Consider the following 15,085-nt stretch of genomic DNA (forward strand, 5'->3'; position numbering starts at 1 on the left):
ATGAACGAAGCACAATGCCTATAGAAAAAAGAAATAATCAAAGTGCCATGACAGACCTTTCAGTGCTAAGGACCTGCTGCTATCTCATTTAGGAGGCCTGGAAAGCTGATGGGCTGCATGTTTTCTATTGCAACAAACAATTTCAAGGCCAGGTAATGTCGTCCCAGCTATTTTTCCTCAAGCAATCACAACCTCAGGGTGCCATTTCATGAGATGTCCTAAGCCAATTTAGCTGCCTGACACTACTGAGAAGCAGAGGTCCTGCTCCTGGCTACCCCTTCATCCCTTTGCTATCATATCCACTCCATCCTCTCGCATCCCATCACGCTGCCACTTACCTTTTGCCAAATTTAGCACATAACTGACTGCACAATAATCCGATTCATCTTACTGCAGCAGCAGCAAAATAGCCTGGCAAAAAAAGAGTATGCTGCCATTCTAGTGAGCTGAATCAGTTTACCATGTGATTAAATGAGTGCCAGAGCTAGCACAAGAGATTTGGAAGGCAGGAGGGGAGGAGGAAAGCTTCTTTTCAGAACAGTAAGCTGTGAATTCAGTTCAACCAGCATAAAAAAAATTAAAATAAATTACACCTTCAAGCCAACTGGATGCCTGCCAGCTTCACCCATCTCACCACCCTAATTGGCAAGCATCAAAGAGATCAAAGACAACCAGCTACTGTGAAGTGTCTCACAACAAATTATTTGACCATCTGAACCAAAAACCAACAAGACGCACAGCAAAAATTAACAGGATTGTTAAGATCAAGTTATGATTCATAAACAACCACGGTCTCCACACATCTTTAACTAAAACTGGCGATTCACCCTACACCACACAGGTGCAAAATATCTTTCATGAGTGTTCTGGCACTTCCCTGGAAGCTTTTACAAACCAGAAAAACAGGTGTCCCAAACATTACCCTGGCATGTTCCTGACAGCAGTTGTTTTCAGGGAGTCTACCACACAATATTACAACTCAGCAAGCTATTAATATTAGCACATTTCACCAATCATCACCAGGTGACTGGATGTGTCAGAACAGGCAAAAAACCAGCAGGAAAATCCCTTAATTCACATACTCACCATCCATAAGGAGCCAGTGGCCGGTTAGGACCCAGATAAGGACAAGCATCACAGACAGAGAAAATGAGAGCAACTCAGCAGCAGTGAAACGCCCGCAGCAGCCAAAGGAAATCCTAGGAACAACATATAAACATTAGCTAGAAGACTTTATGTTTCCATTTAAAGAACAGAAAATGGACACTGTTGGAATAAGGCTCAACTGCTGATGAAAGATGCCAAGAACAACTGAAGGGAAGTTCCTTTGCCACAAATAGGTACCAAAACAGCAACAAAATAAAAGCTTTCCTCACATTCAAATAACGTGTGCAATGCCTGAACCACAGAGATGGAAAAACCCCTGTAAATCCTGGCACCTCTCTTGAAATTGTTACCATGAATGCTATTTCCTAGTACCATCTAAGATAGTGCTTTTCGCAACATGAACTCCAGTCACAAGGTTAAAAAAAAAAAATTGTTTCAAAACATGACACTAACAACTGTAATTCTCACTAGTGTAACTACAGTCTCTGAAAAAGACAGCATTAAAATCCATAGCCCAACGTTAACAAACATTAAAATCCAATACCAAATCCCAAACTCTGTAATCTCAGCCAAAAGAAGCCAAACCTTCTTGAAAACCACCGTTGGGAAACCTAGTCCCCTGCAATGGTACTGCACTTCCCAGGCTGGCAAGCAGAATTTGTGCTTCCGAGTTTCAAAGCGTAAACATGGTGTTGGCACAAAAAATATGCACAAACATCAGCCCTGAAGCCCTGAGGTTAATGCTTGTCACCAAAGACTCCGTTAAAGAATTCTCATTAAAAGAAATCAATACAACATACAAGGAGAGGAGAAAAGTTTTCTCAAGTCCTTACTTGTTTTGAGGTGAACAAGGCCGTGTTAAGTACTGGCACATCGGGAGCAGAAGGAAGGCGAAAGCTATTGTTGCAAGGACTAGAAAAAGAATACAAGGTAATATTAGTACATTCAGACCTAATTTCTACAGTACACAAACAAGCTTCTCCAATTTGAAAAAGCTCTTGCAACAATGTCCTATTATCATATGCTGCAGTATTATTAAAGCAAGAGCAGCTACAGGCTCCAAGATTTTCTGCAGAGCTTCTATTGTTAGTACGCTCTCAAACTTCAATCAAAATAAAAGCTCTAAGGAATGCAATGCCTCATCCCCAAACCTTAAAAAAAAAAAAAAAAATCTTAAGGCTATTCATGATCATGTCAGCAAGAAAAATAGTTTTCAAATATTCTGAGAGTGAAAAAAAATGTGAGCACTTACTACAAACTGGCTGTGAGATTCTTTTAAAATTCTTCAATATATGACACAGACTAAGTCAGCATAATAAAGGGATTTTTTTCCACTTTTTAACTCAGAGAGTCACTTTTATCCCCCATCTCACTCACAACCCTTTATTCATTACTGAAATAAAGTACAATTCAAAATAAGTTATATCCAGTTGCTGGCAACTTAAAACTGTTAAATACAAAGTGCTTTAAGTTTTTGAAAAGAGGGCGATAAAAATACATAAATATCCAAATAGACTATTTCCATAAACATTTTCTTTTTCAAGAAGCATACTTATCCCACCCACGCATTTGTAAAAACATTTAGTAACTGCTGGTATTTATAATCATTTTTCCTTCCATTAAAAAAAAAAAAAAAAGCACTGTGTTTGTCCTAAGGACTGTTTAAAAGGCTGAAAAGCGAGGGCGTGGAGACACAGACATGTCAGCGCCACGCATCCAAAACTGTTGTAGCAAAACCAGACTGAAATGAAAATGGAAGAGTCGCTCAACATTTTCTGCATACTGAAAATCAAATTTTTGTGCTCTCCTCATTCCTTAAAAAACTGGGGTGGTGGTTGTCGGTTTTTAAAAGGAATTTTTTTTTTTCCTCTTCTCAGATGAAGATGATGGGAAGGAATCAAACATTCTCTTTAGTACACAGCTGAAGTCAATTGCAGAAAAGAAATTGGTTTGGTCAAACCCCACCCTTCCACCCATCAATTCTGCCCCTTCTGGTGGGAGGAAGATTTAAAAAGATCAATTCATTTAAAAAGAAAATTTTAAAGTGTCTGTATGCAAACAGCACCATGGAAACTCACAGTTCTATCCATATTTCAGAGAGGAGGAAAAAAAGTCAGAATAGGTTGGGAAAGAACGAAGAGTGCGACAAGTCTGCATATGTTGAACTAGGAACCTTTTCAGAGGTGCTGGGCAAAGAACGCTGCACAGCAAAACCCGTGCCCCTGCTGCCCCAAGCCCTGCATGCGTCGCCGCCTGCCCCAAGCCCTGCTCCCTCTCCACCTCCACCGCAGCGGGACTGACCCTTCCTCACCCAGACCACCCCTCTTTGCCCTAGGAGTTTCTCCTTCCCCTTCCTCTCCTCCAGCTCTTATCAGCAGGGAGCCCTGTGCCTCCCATCCCAGTATCCCCAACAGCTGCCACCCCAAGCTGGGCTCATTCAGAGAGTATAAGAATTAAAATGTTATCACACAAATACACAAGAGTACCCACTCTTGTCCTCGTTCCCGACTGTCCAGGCTTCCAGTCGTAAGTTTTCTCTTCCCTCTAGTCTCAATACCCGTTATTCAATTGGCAATCCCTTGGCTTAACTCCTGTCTGCAGGCAACACGCCAACTCTTTAGCTCTGCCCTCTGCTTAGCAGCTGGTCCTGGCCTTGGGCTGTTACTGTACCTACCCTTGCTCCTGACTCTGCCCTGAAAGGCCAGTCTTTGCGGGAGGAAGATTTAAGAGGGGTTTAAGAAACCAGACGTCGGCTGTAATTTAGAAGTTCCCCAACATCAGGCTCTAAAATCTACAAAGAGAGGATGTAAAATAGCACTGCTTGATCTTCAGGGGACAGAGGGACCAAGTTGCACAGTTCTCAAGTTCCCAACTCCAGCAGGGTCCACATCCTGCTGTGCTGCCTCTAACGAAGCTTTGCATTTTAGAGGTTCTGGGGCCAAAGTCCCCTGTGCTTAATGACACCCCCTGATGCAAGACCAGGGAAAAGCACAAAAGTATCTTAAAATCAGGTTCAAGAATAAAGATACCCAGGGGCACTGATCCAAACAGACTCAATCCTCTTAAACCTGCAACAAGCCCTAACTGACACAATATCATCTACTTAGACACCACAAATGTTACAAACAAAGTTACAAATGTCAAGGGCATTCTGGAAATAAATGGACCAATAAGCTTGACAAATTAAAATTTGTCTTTTGTCATAAATCTTCCCTTATAATATCTCATATATATATGTGTGTGCGTGTGTATATTCCCCTAATATCTAGCATATAGTAGAATTTATCCAAAGTAACTATTTTACTAGGAAAGAACGTATGTGTCATAGGTCAAAGTTATCAAAGCAGCATTCAACCGACCTCTACAGGACTGTGCCTCCAGAATTAGAGACAGGAGTCAAGCCTCATGCTAAAAGCAGAGATTTAGATTTCACCCATCAACACCAGCCTTGTTTAAGAGGCTGGAGGGGATGCATAGCTTGGGAGTTAAATCATGAGGGAAAAGCCTGCACTGCATATACGAGAAGCAGGAAAGGATGAGAGCTATTTAGGGGTTTAAAAAGCTTCACAGACTCAGTATGTGGACTGAGGAGTACAACTTTTAAAAGCTGCTGTGAATTTGGAGCAGTAGGAAGAATGCTGCTACCCTGAACAGCAGCTGGTCTCTTAAAGAACTGCAAAAAGATCAAAAGGCCAAAATTTTCCAAAAATCAAAGCCCTGTTATTTACTTATATGACAAAATGTAAATAATAATAAACAGGATTAGAGGACGACTATTTCATTTTTGTTCTAAATTCAAGCAATGCAAAAGAATAACACTGAAAATGCTAGTGAGACCAGAAGTACCCTTGAAACAAAGAAAAACTGGGTAACAGCCAAAATGAAAATTAAACGAGAAAAAGAAGTCTCTGGATAGAATCTCCAGAGTTATGCTATGATCCTATGAAGTACCTGAATTACGAAATACCATGTACAGTTCTGAGCACTGATTTATAAACAAGTGAACTTTATGTAAAATAATACGTCCAGCATCTTTCAAAACTCTGGCAATTTATAGTTCAGTACATTTAGCAAATCTCTAAGTGGAAAATACTTCTCAGATAATACTTGTCACTTTATTAATAGCTACAGAGACATGAAAATACAACTGTGAAACCTGATGAAGTTTTTTTGAATGTACTATGACATGTATTATAATTCTTATCAACAATATTTAATTCAGTTAATGCTTTCTGTTCTATTCAAATTCTTATAAAGAAAAGAAAACTTAAGTCACCTGCTGTGCATATTGTAAAGACAACTTGAACTGAATCAAAGAAGAAGAACATAACTAGGAGAGACACAGACGCTCCGATCGGCAGGAACAATGCCTGGGTAGAATCAATGGTTTGAATACCTGCAGAAGAAAGCAAGCAACATTTAACTCGGGCTATTCCTTATCACGCGCATATTGACAGCCTGTCCTCACCGACACAATCAAGGACTCTGACGATATATTCCATTTCAATGCTGGTGCAACAGACATTTACTCCGAGATCCTTGTGCACTATCATAACCAAGCACAGCAAGTGTGCATATAACCAAGCACAGCAACTGACTTCCAAAAGTCAGCGTGGAAACACTCCAGCTAAACTGCGTGATTGCAGCGCTGGGAGTGCACAGCAACAGCCGTGCTTTGCAGATTCCAAGAACTCAAAGCTGAAAGAAAATGTATGATTTTTTTTCTTGTGCCATAGATTTTTATTATGTTTATATTATTTTTATATATATATAAAATTATATATTTGCTTTGTTTTACACTGAGCAACATATTGAACAGAGCATATAAAAGTTTTATTTAACCTCTCAGCCCAAGGTGAAGAGCCTGACTAACATCACAGCTGCAGACTGTTAGGCTGACGAAGCTCATGCAAAGGGTGCCACAGCTTCAAATTCCACTTGGGTGAAGGCCACCGTGCACTTAAATTGTATCACTGATTGCAATCACCAGATAACATCAAGTCTAACAAAAAAGGGCAGTTTTCAAAAAACACCCAAGTCATTTACCTGTTTATGAAACTATCGGCTCAGTTCAGCGTGCACTATAATCACCTTTTATGCTAAAAACCAACAAAAATTCATGCTTACATTTTATAGCCAGAAGCAATTTTAAACAGTGCAGTGATACTGAAGTATTTTATTCCGATTATTCCCCCCACCTCAACCATGCAGTGTGACTACTAGGGATATTAATAATGGGACAGGACATTTTTTACTGTATTTTACCATGAGTTTTTATAATTACTAACAAAATTGAGAAGATCAGGCTTTGAAAAGCCCACCTATCCACACAAATTCTAATGCTTAATGACTCTCTGTAGCTGTATTTACATTTGATCATAAATGGGGAAGAAAAGATGACATAAGTAGTAAACCAATTCAAAATACAAGGAGTACTTATACTTGTAGAGCATTAAAATAACATCTGAAGTAGTCACTTGATTTACCTACACAACTCATAGTTACCACTGTATCTGGGTATGTCAAAAAACCTCACACCCATGTGAAATACACACACTACAACTTAGTATCTGTCATAAGTATTTAACCATTTTCACAAAAGGAAAGCTAAACAACGAGCATGGAAGCCATGACACTTTCACTGTATGGTCATTTATTAGTTCGGGTCATGGATCTATTATTCTTAAACATAAGTAGTTCAGTAAATTTTAAAAACATAAAGCAGAAGAACTCAGTCACCTAGGATTTCTGTGTCACTGAGGTCTGGTACAAAAGGGTAAAGTACAATATAGATAATTCAGTGATGACAGTGCAAAGACACAAAAATTCCTGTTCTAATCTGTGACTTAGATCTAGTTCCTCCTGCTTTGAGAAAAAGCATTTATTCACATGCCCTTCAACTTCCCAAGGGAAAAACAAACAAAACAAAACCCCAGAAATTACATGCTACAAACCACCACAGCATATGGGAATTAGTGCCTGCAGTGTTAAATGTCAAAGTTCTTCATTTCATTTCTGATCATTTTGACAGCTAATCCCCTTAATGTGCTTACTCCCCAGCCCCAGTCTGTCTTCTCTTACTTCCCAGATGCCAAAAGCCTCTACTGTTCACTACTGAATCACCAAGCACAGCAACCTCTTTGCTCTGCGCTGTCAACAGAAGCAGTGCTCTGACAACCATGTCAGTTCCAAGAGTCTATATTTAAAAAAAGACCAAAAAAAAAAAGACACATATAGCATAATGTGTGTTATTAATTTTATAATTTTAAAGCTATATTTCTTACTTTAAGCAAAGCAACCTTAGCATTCAGGGTTTTGAGCACAGGGCTGCTCACATGTCTCACTCCTGTCTTCTAAACTTGCTGAAACTATTCATTCTAGAGCCTATTCTCAGAATATACCCATCAAAACTGCTTTAAGTTAAACTCAGGTGTGAATTTACAGCACATTGTGTACAACACATTCTACTCTAACTGTTCATGTATATATTTTTACCTGCAAATCAGTGCATCTCAAATGGCCAAGCTGCATGGAACCTATCTATAGATTACAGAGGGGACAATCACCACGTAGGAGCTGACACGTTAATCCCCACTCTGAATAGACTGGGTGTAGACACATATTTTGTTGTCCACTATAAATGAGTTGCCCAAAGCCATGTGAACTCTATACATCAATTTCTCTATTGGTAAAGCTGAATCATCTTTATGGACTTGTTAGCATACCATGAGATCTCTCATTACTTACGGACGGGCTCATACATCATAGCGATAAACACCAGACAAAAGAAATTACATTTCCTTCTCGTAACTCTGTGGTGTTTTTTTAAAAAAGTAAAGCAGTTTCCATTTCCAGTAAAACACGACAAATTGTGCAGCATGCAATTTCTATGCATCATGGAAATGTTACATCAATGTTTTACATTTAGCGTCCATGGGCATGAACTAGATAGCAGTATTAGTGCAGAGCAACATGGTAAGTGCCGAGACAAACCAGTTCCGTTACATCAGGTGAATCTACACAGCACGTAGCTGAAGCACACAGACAGATGAAGCAAAAGAAGATGCAGCACACTGAAGTGAAGAAAGAAAGATAAGGAGTAAAGCTAACCCTTACTGTTATTGGTGCTGTTGCCGTTAAAAGACCCAGCTGCACTGCTATTGTCTTTCTCTTTGTCTTGATTCTCAAAGTCCATGTTAAGAGACCTGCAGGAAACAACGCAAACTTAACAGGCAAGTTTCAAACTCCTATTTAGGCTCAGCAGCTGTGGTCTCCTTACCATTCTACCACAGCACCCTCGCCCTGAAAAAGCCCTTTAATGCTGTTATTAGAAAAAATACTATACACACTGGAAAATAACAAAAAAAAAAAAAAAAAAACAACTTATAGTTACAGATGAGGCACCAAATCACACAGGTACTGAGACTAGTCACCGTAGCGTCTGAACTGGTAAGCGTTAACAACAAACCACAACAAAGACATTTCACTGCATTACTGGGAAGTGTAGAACACGATGGAAATGCAATAAACGTTTCAATTCTCTGATGTATTTGAACTCTTTCCCAGTTCTCATTTTGATCTTTTTCATTCAAGTTTAACTATTTGGTTTCATTTTTAAAACAATATTATTTCCTTCCTCTAAATCTTGTTATGAATGATGACCAAAACTAGTTTATAAGTAATTGTCTGCTGAATGTAAGGTCTTACTTAATTGAAAAAGTTGCAGCAAAGCCTAAAAGTAACCAGATACCTATTTTAGAAACACCCAGACAGATGACTAGAGAAAGCTCTGAATAAATAGTACAAATTGATACAACTTAATTCATCTATAGGAGCTGACAACATTCCCCAATGTACCCAGTTCAGCTGGAATTGATTCATCTTTTCAATTTGATATACGCACTTTAAAAAAAAAAATCCAAAATAACACAGTATTCTACCCCTTTTGCCACAGTCTTTGATGCAACTTCTACATTATAATCTAACAAATTTTGGTGTAACTTTCTGAAACGGGGATTTCATGTAAGGTCTGTTTTGGCCAACAATCAGTTAAATTCTAGGTTGTTTTGTGTAAAAATAGTAGCAATTAAGTTTACCATGATAGTTTCTCATTCTGATACATGCATATTATCCATGACTTAGCTGCAGATTCACTTATTCAAATACGCTATAGAGAATCACAAGGAGCTCTGTACAGCTCCTGTCTTATGTCTGCAGCAGCATCAAAGTATTTCAATAAAACTTCCAGGTCATAAGGCATGAAACTCCTTTTCACGTTGAGTTGTGAGTAATTATACTATGCAAAGTAAACAAATTTTATTAATTTGTCAGACAAGTAAAAAATACTCTCTGATCTAAACAATTCTATAGGTATCGAAGTTATTTCATTTCAGTGTATAGGATACCTAGAACAATGCACAGGTGAGCAATTTTGTGCTGCATTCATACAACCTGAAATCAAGCACAGATAGGCCTATAATATCAAGATAAATGTGGTGTATTAAAGAAAGAGAGGATGAGCAGTTTCACTGTATAACACAAAACCACAAAAAGGCTCTTCCAGGCTAAACCAGGTTTGTTTCTTCTGCATCTATTATGCAGGCGCTCCCAAGCAGAGGTAGGAAATTAAAGCAGCTTTTGGGCTCAGGCAAAATACGAGGAAGCTTCAACCTCAGACATATAGTACTTCTACACAGATTGTGGATCATCAGCTTAAAAGTTATCAAAGAGGCAATGGAGAACACTAAAATTCTAACAAACTAATCTCTTGCTCTTCACTTGCTCTTTTTAAGATCTCTCTGCTCTGCATCTTGTTTGAGGTGCCTTTATCCTTCATTCATGCTTCCTTTTTCCCCATTAATGCATCGTAGCCTCATAATTTTCCTCTCAAGCTATAAAACTCCAGGAGGAGGCTGACAACCCTCTAGGACTTGATCCAAGATTCAGTCAAACAAGATAATTCTTTTCTCAGAGCAGCGTTTCATTCCTCTCTGAATTAGCGCAGTTTAGCAAGAACTTCACACCATCCTTCTCCCAGTGGCATTGGGCAACTCATACTTTAACGGATTGCTATCAGCAAAGAAAACTGGAAAGAAACTATTACATCCACTGCTCATAAACAACTTCAGCCCTTTTTCTTTCATTGCAATAGTGTCAACAATTCTTACATTATTACCTGTAAACATTCCTACCTCAAAAGTAAGCATAAATTAGGAAATTACTTTCACTTAGGAACACAGCTGCTCCAAGATCCAAGACAACTTCTGAATAATCTCCAGCAATTTTGTGATTTGGCCCTTCCCTCTGCTACAAATTATCACTAACATAATAAAAAAATTGAGAAGTGATCACTAAAACATCCTCCAAGAGAGTTTATATTGTAAAACAAGACGTACTGAAAACTACTGGACTGTAAAGAAATTGCAAGCTGAGAAAGATTTGCTTTTTTGTTCAAGTTTCTGCTGGGCTTCCAAAGGTGACATTCAGCCAGCACCTCCCATCAGGCAATAAACTACACAGTTGTTTCTTCTGTGGGTCTTCACAGTTCAAGCTGGTAGGATTTCTAGCACAATGTTTCAAAGCAACTTGGATCAGCCTCCCACAGGGAACCACTCAGTAGGGTTACGCTGAGGCCAAAGGAATGAGTAAGCTGCTGGCACATTATTATCACGAAAGCTCAGATTCAGCTATGGATCACTTCCACTGCAGTAATGCTTCGGGGAAACCCTGCAGGAGAATATTCTTATGAAACAATGGCGGACATATGAAAGCAGGGATGTATCTATAGAGTTGCCTGCAGATGCAATATATTGAGAAGTTCCTTCTTGCTCTACTTAGTGAAGACAGTCACCCATCCTAACAGCTCTGGGGCTTTGAGAATTGTGGGTTGCTGCAGAACTGCCAGATTTCAATTGCTCTAAATAAAAAATTACAATCAAAATCAGTCATTGATCTGAGACAGTTTAATTCAATCAAATCTCAATGCATATTATAGAGAGCGAGCCTAAAATATATTGTGTGCTCTAACATTACTACAGTCACTTATAAAACATTGCTGTGAGATTAAAGGAAACGTTGCAATGCAAGATCCAGAGTAGGATTAAGAATAGGGGAAACAATAACAGAAAGTGCACATAAAAACATTTTCGTTGCCTATATGGGGTAAGAATGCCTGAGTCCCACATCTCCGATAAGAGCGTCTCACCTTCAGCAGGTATTTTATGTGCACCCACTTGTGTGCACACATGCAGACAACCTTTGTGGCATTCGGTGAGGTTTTTTCAAAATCTCTGATTCCACCCTGCCAGTGCTGCGGCTGTAGATGCTTATGAACCCCACAGCCTTCTGTTTGAGTTTTATTGCGAAGTATGTATCCTGATTTCTATAAATGTCAAGTCGTGAAGCCAGCCATAAGGACACCATTTGAACTATTTTCTATTTACACACATATTTTTGGTACCCAAAGCCTAATGATAGAAGACACCAGTTTTCTCTCATGCTGCTTGGTTTGGTATAAAAGCAGATACTTGAACAGGTAGATTCTGGGTTAAATCAGGCTTTACATAAGCTGAGACACTGTGTCTGGATATGTGATAGGATAGAAGATTTAGCTGTTACCTGCCTGCAAAGTAACCCCAACACTTAAATCACAGAGAAGCACTTGCACAAGAATAGGTGCCTGTCTTGCAAGAACCCTTAGGAAACAATCTGTTTCAACCTAAGCTCACCTCTTTAAAAAAACATAACTAACATATATACTTGCACGCTCCAGTTTAGAGCTTGTAACAGTTTAAAAGATTACACTTGCCCCTTTGGCAGTGCATAATAAAGTATATCAAGCTCAAGGACTGAGAGACAGTCAGAACATGTATGGGAGAGATGTTCAGAAGGGCTTGAAGCTGGAACTCCTGCCCCAGCACAAATGTAGGAAGGAAACGCTCATTCTCCCACAGCAAGAGAAGCGGGAACTCAACTCTATAAACTGTACTTTGTTCTGGATGCAGACTTTACCCATGATCCATTAGACATTCTTCTGAGTATATTGGGGGTTTGGGCTTTTTGTTTGTTTGGGTTTCAGACAAACGCTGCTTGTATGCATACGGACAGTGGACCACGGCTTTCCTTTGTTCCCCTGAAACCTCTTGCATTAGATTAGATCCACCACGCACGTGGATTTTATCCTAATGACTCATCCACCCAATCCTTTCTGATCCTATTATTGCACTTCTGTTTAAGTTACTTGCCAGCAATACCACAAGAACTCTATTTGCTTCTTTTCAGACTGAAAATCAGAAACAAAACCCACTTTCTGCAACATGAAGGTTAACTAAGGAGTGCTATTTGCTTTTTGTCTTATGACAGCTCCATTTGACACAAAGCACTCAAATCTAGATGAAGACATCATTGTTGTCATTTGAGAACAAGCACCCTAAGCCGTAACTTTTGTCCTTCCGGCAAGTCACTTTTCTAAGAAAATCCACCCACATTGCCAGAAGTTTTTATTTTACTACTTTAGGAATTTCCAGATGAATACAATTTTGCAACTTACTACCACACTTGAATTTCTTAAATAACTTAATTGTATCTTTGTTAACACCACCGTTCAATTTTTTGTTAAAAACTGCTTTTGACTTCACTTGCTGACCAAACAGAATAGGAATTTGTTGAAGCACCATCATAACTGTGGGTTTCAGCTCAGACATCTGCTAAAGAAACTACATATAGGAAATTAATTTTAAAACTGTGGCACCCTGTCTTGGTCTGTAATAGCTTGCATCTTGAGGTTTTCAGGATCCATGCCAAGGAAGTGGACTAGAACAAGACATCTCCTCAACCGATTTCTATCCATCACCATTCCACTACTTCATCCAATAAGTTACAATGTTCTGAAGTTTGCAGTCCTTGTTACGTGAGCCATTTTAAATGTAAATCATGGGACAAGATGGTAAAAGAGCATGTCTATATAGGAACAGGGTGGCAAACACTAACATTATATGTATGACCATGGCTGTCATCTATGTCAGGAATACTCATAGCAGTTCAGAGACTTCATAGTGAATGTACGACCTTTTATCGTAGACTCGTTAAATGAAGCAATGGTCTTCAAGAAACAGGAAATACAACATATTTTTCTTAAGTTTGAAAAAAAATTAATATTTTCATGCTGTGATTACTTATTTTTTCATATGTCAGCATGAATCTCATTCCTTAGTGCCATTACATTTAAACAAACTGTATAATACAAGATGTAAGTCTAAAGGGACAACAACGTGTTCTCTGAACTATACTCAAGTCTCCTAAAGTGGTGCAAATTTGATTTCTGAAGATTCAAACTTACCCTGCAGCAGTTCTCAGACACTTTGCTGGAATTCAGCTGTGACGGTGTTTCCCACTTCTCTATTAAGTTGTTACTCACACTCAAGTAAATAGCACCAGGACTCGGGAATCTCTGTTTTACAAGACTTGTTTGCAACCACAAGGACATGCTGAATCGACCAACACTGAAACATTATATATAAAATTCTACTATCGATAACATTACATCCCTATCTCTCTCAACAATCCTTTTATACCCTCCACAACACAATTCTACGCAGCTGTCTTCAAGGACTAACTTCTAAGTTATCATATACACGCTTGTAATGTGACATACAATTACATCTTTCAGAAACCCCAACTAGTTACTTTTTCTTCCTTTTCCATTTCCTTTTCAAAAGCAAGAAATAGGTCATTTACATTAGCCATCAGTCTGACAAAGATACAATGAAACAAAAAAGGCATAAACTGTATTCAGTCACTTGCCATATTTTTATTTGAAAAACTCCGCAGAACCTTAAAGAAAAATCTTACCTGAAACTGCCATAGACTATGAGAAGAATAGAAATCAGGAAGGTAGACACTTGACTGGAATCCACAAGGGAATATGCCCTGTAATGGGGAAAAAGAAGGCAGGTGTGTCATCACGAGTGTCCATTTCTCCAGTGCCATTTGCTAACTCTTCTTATTATAACAGAGAATTGGATGACAAATCTTTATGGCAGTTCTCTCTAAAGTTCTCATATCATTTATCTAGGAATGTAAAACCTGTAGCTTGTAAATTAACTTTTTATATTCATGACCGCAGCATGCAAAATCTGTACAACCACCAAAGGACAATTCAAAAGCCTTATGGTAACCTGAACTCACCGCGTTCAGATTTTTTTTCCCTTCAAACGCATTAAAATTGCTTCAAGTGCAACTAATGCAACCTTGCATGTAAATAACACTAACCTGTTTTCTGTAAGACTTCTTTTGTCTTAACTGATAATAGTTAAGTTGCAATAGTGACAGTCAAGGTTCACTTAGTCCAGGACAAAAACAAACAAACAAAAAATCCCAAACCTCACAACGAGCTGCAATACGCATTTATTAAACCACACACAATTACTTCCTTATTACCTCTTGCACACCACTTGATACAAGATTCCTGACAGAAATTTCTGCAGGAGGCTTAAAAAACAGCTTTATTTAGATCAATTTCCTTTGTGTTTAAAGCTCAGAAATATAAATATTAATAATTGCCAATTTCTTTTCCTATCCTTGACAGACCAAAGCCTACTATGTAGCTTACACTGAAACTTCTTTTGATGTGGACATTGGGTCAGAGGCTGCCTCAGCAAGTTCCCAGCTGACAGCCAGCTGGGGAGAGCAGACAGAAAAACCTTTAAGGGGGACCTTGAGGAATGGACCAACAGGAAGACGACAGCTCACAAGTCAAGAGAAACGATCACTCCCTCTACTCAGCACCTGTGAGGCCCCATCTCAGGTGCTGCCTACAGTTTTGGGGGCCCTAAAAAACACTGGCATACTGGAGTAAGCCAAGCAGAGGGCCACCATGCTGGTGGGGGTACAACAGACAAGGAGAGGCTCTGGGAGCCACACTACAACTCTCAACAGGTTTTCAACAACTTATGCTAAAGTAATGGAAAAGAGTAATGTC

At 39.0% G+C, this 15,085-nt stretch overlaps 1 protein-coding gene across 7 annotated transcripts in view; it reads right to left on the reverse strand.

Moving 5' to 3' along the window:
* Positions 1–15,085, reverse strand: part of SPPL3 (signal peptide peptidase like 3) — a 62,186-nt gene that overhangs the window by 13,820 nt on the left and 33,281 nt on the right. For 5 of the 7 annotated variants that reach the window (XR_008579553.1, XM_054844635.1, XM_054844640.1 and 2 more), the window contains exons 2-6: positions 13,957–14,034; positions 8,224–8,312; positions 5,384–5,503; positions 1,941–2,019; positions 1,087–1,199 (exon numbers count right to left, since the gene is read on the reverse strand). Coding sequence is in view for 6 of the 7 variants with exons in the window: in XM_054844635.1 (XP_054700610.1) it covers positions 1,087–1,199; positions 1,941–2,019; positions 5,384–5,503; positions 8,224–8,312; positions 13,957–14,034 (479 nt within the window). In the remaining variant the exon portion in view is untranslated. Of the gene's footprint in view, positions 1–1,086; positions 1,200–1,940; positions 2,020–5,383; positions 5,504–8,223; positions 8,313–13,444; positions 13,608–13,956; positions 14,035–15,085 lie in introns of all 7 variants that reach the window. The other 2 variants (XM_054844638.1, XM_054844639.1) reach the window with 2 other exon arrangements.

Source organism: Grus americana, chromosome 16 (assembly GCF_028858705.1).
Source record: "Grus americana isolate bGruAme1 chromosome 16, bGruAme1.mat, whole genome shotgun sequence".
Lineage (NCBI taxonomy): Eukaryota > Metazoa > Chordata > Aves > Gruiformes > Gruidae > Grus > Grus americana.